At 74.4% G+C, this 262-nt stretch overlaps 1 protein-coding gene across 1 annotated transcript in view; it reads right to left on the bottom strand.

Moving 5' to 3' along the window:
• The window catches only part of KCTD12 (potassium channel tetramerization domain containing 12), a 5,958-nt gene that overhangs the window by 902 nt on the left and 4,794 nt on the right, over positions 1-262 (bottom strand). The window contains exon 3 of the mRNA XM_019523824.1: positions 1-260. Coding sequence (XP_019379369.1) covers positions 1-260 — 260 coding nt within the window. The remainder of the gene's footprint in view (positions 261-262) is intronic.

Below are 262 nucleotides of genomic sequence, written 5' to 3' on the forward strand. Positions count from 1 at the left end.
GCGTCGGGGGCCAGGCGCCGGGCCAGGTCGGGCAGCTGGAAGTACTCGGCCTCGCGTTGCAGGCGGCTGCGCTCGGGGAAGCGGTCGGGCAGCACCAGCGTGAGGTCGCGCAGGTAGTCCAGGATGTAGCGGAACAGGAAGCCGTCGCGGTCCAGGAAGAAGCGGCCCTTGCTGTCGCGGGGCAGCTCGGCCGCCGCTGCCGCCTGCCCCGGCCCCGGCCCCGGCTGCGGGGAGAACATGCGCCACAGCAGCGAGTCCCGCA

This window comes from Gavialis gangeticus, unplaced genomic scaffold (assembly GCF_001723915.1).
Source record: "Gavialis gangeticus isolate Ggan-Ray unplaced genomic scaffold, GavGan_comp1, whole genome shotgun sequence".
NCBI classification, from domain to species: Eukaryota; Metazoa; Chordata; order Crocodylia; family Gavialidae; genus Gavialis; species Gavialis gangeticus.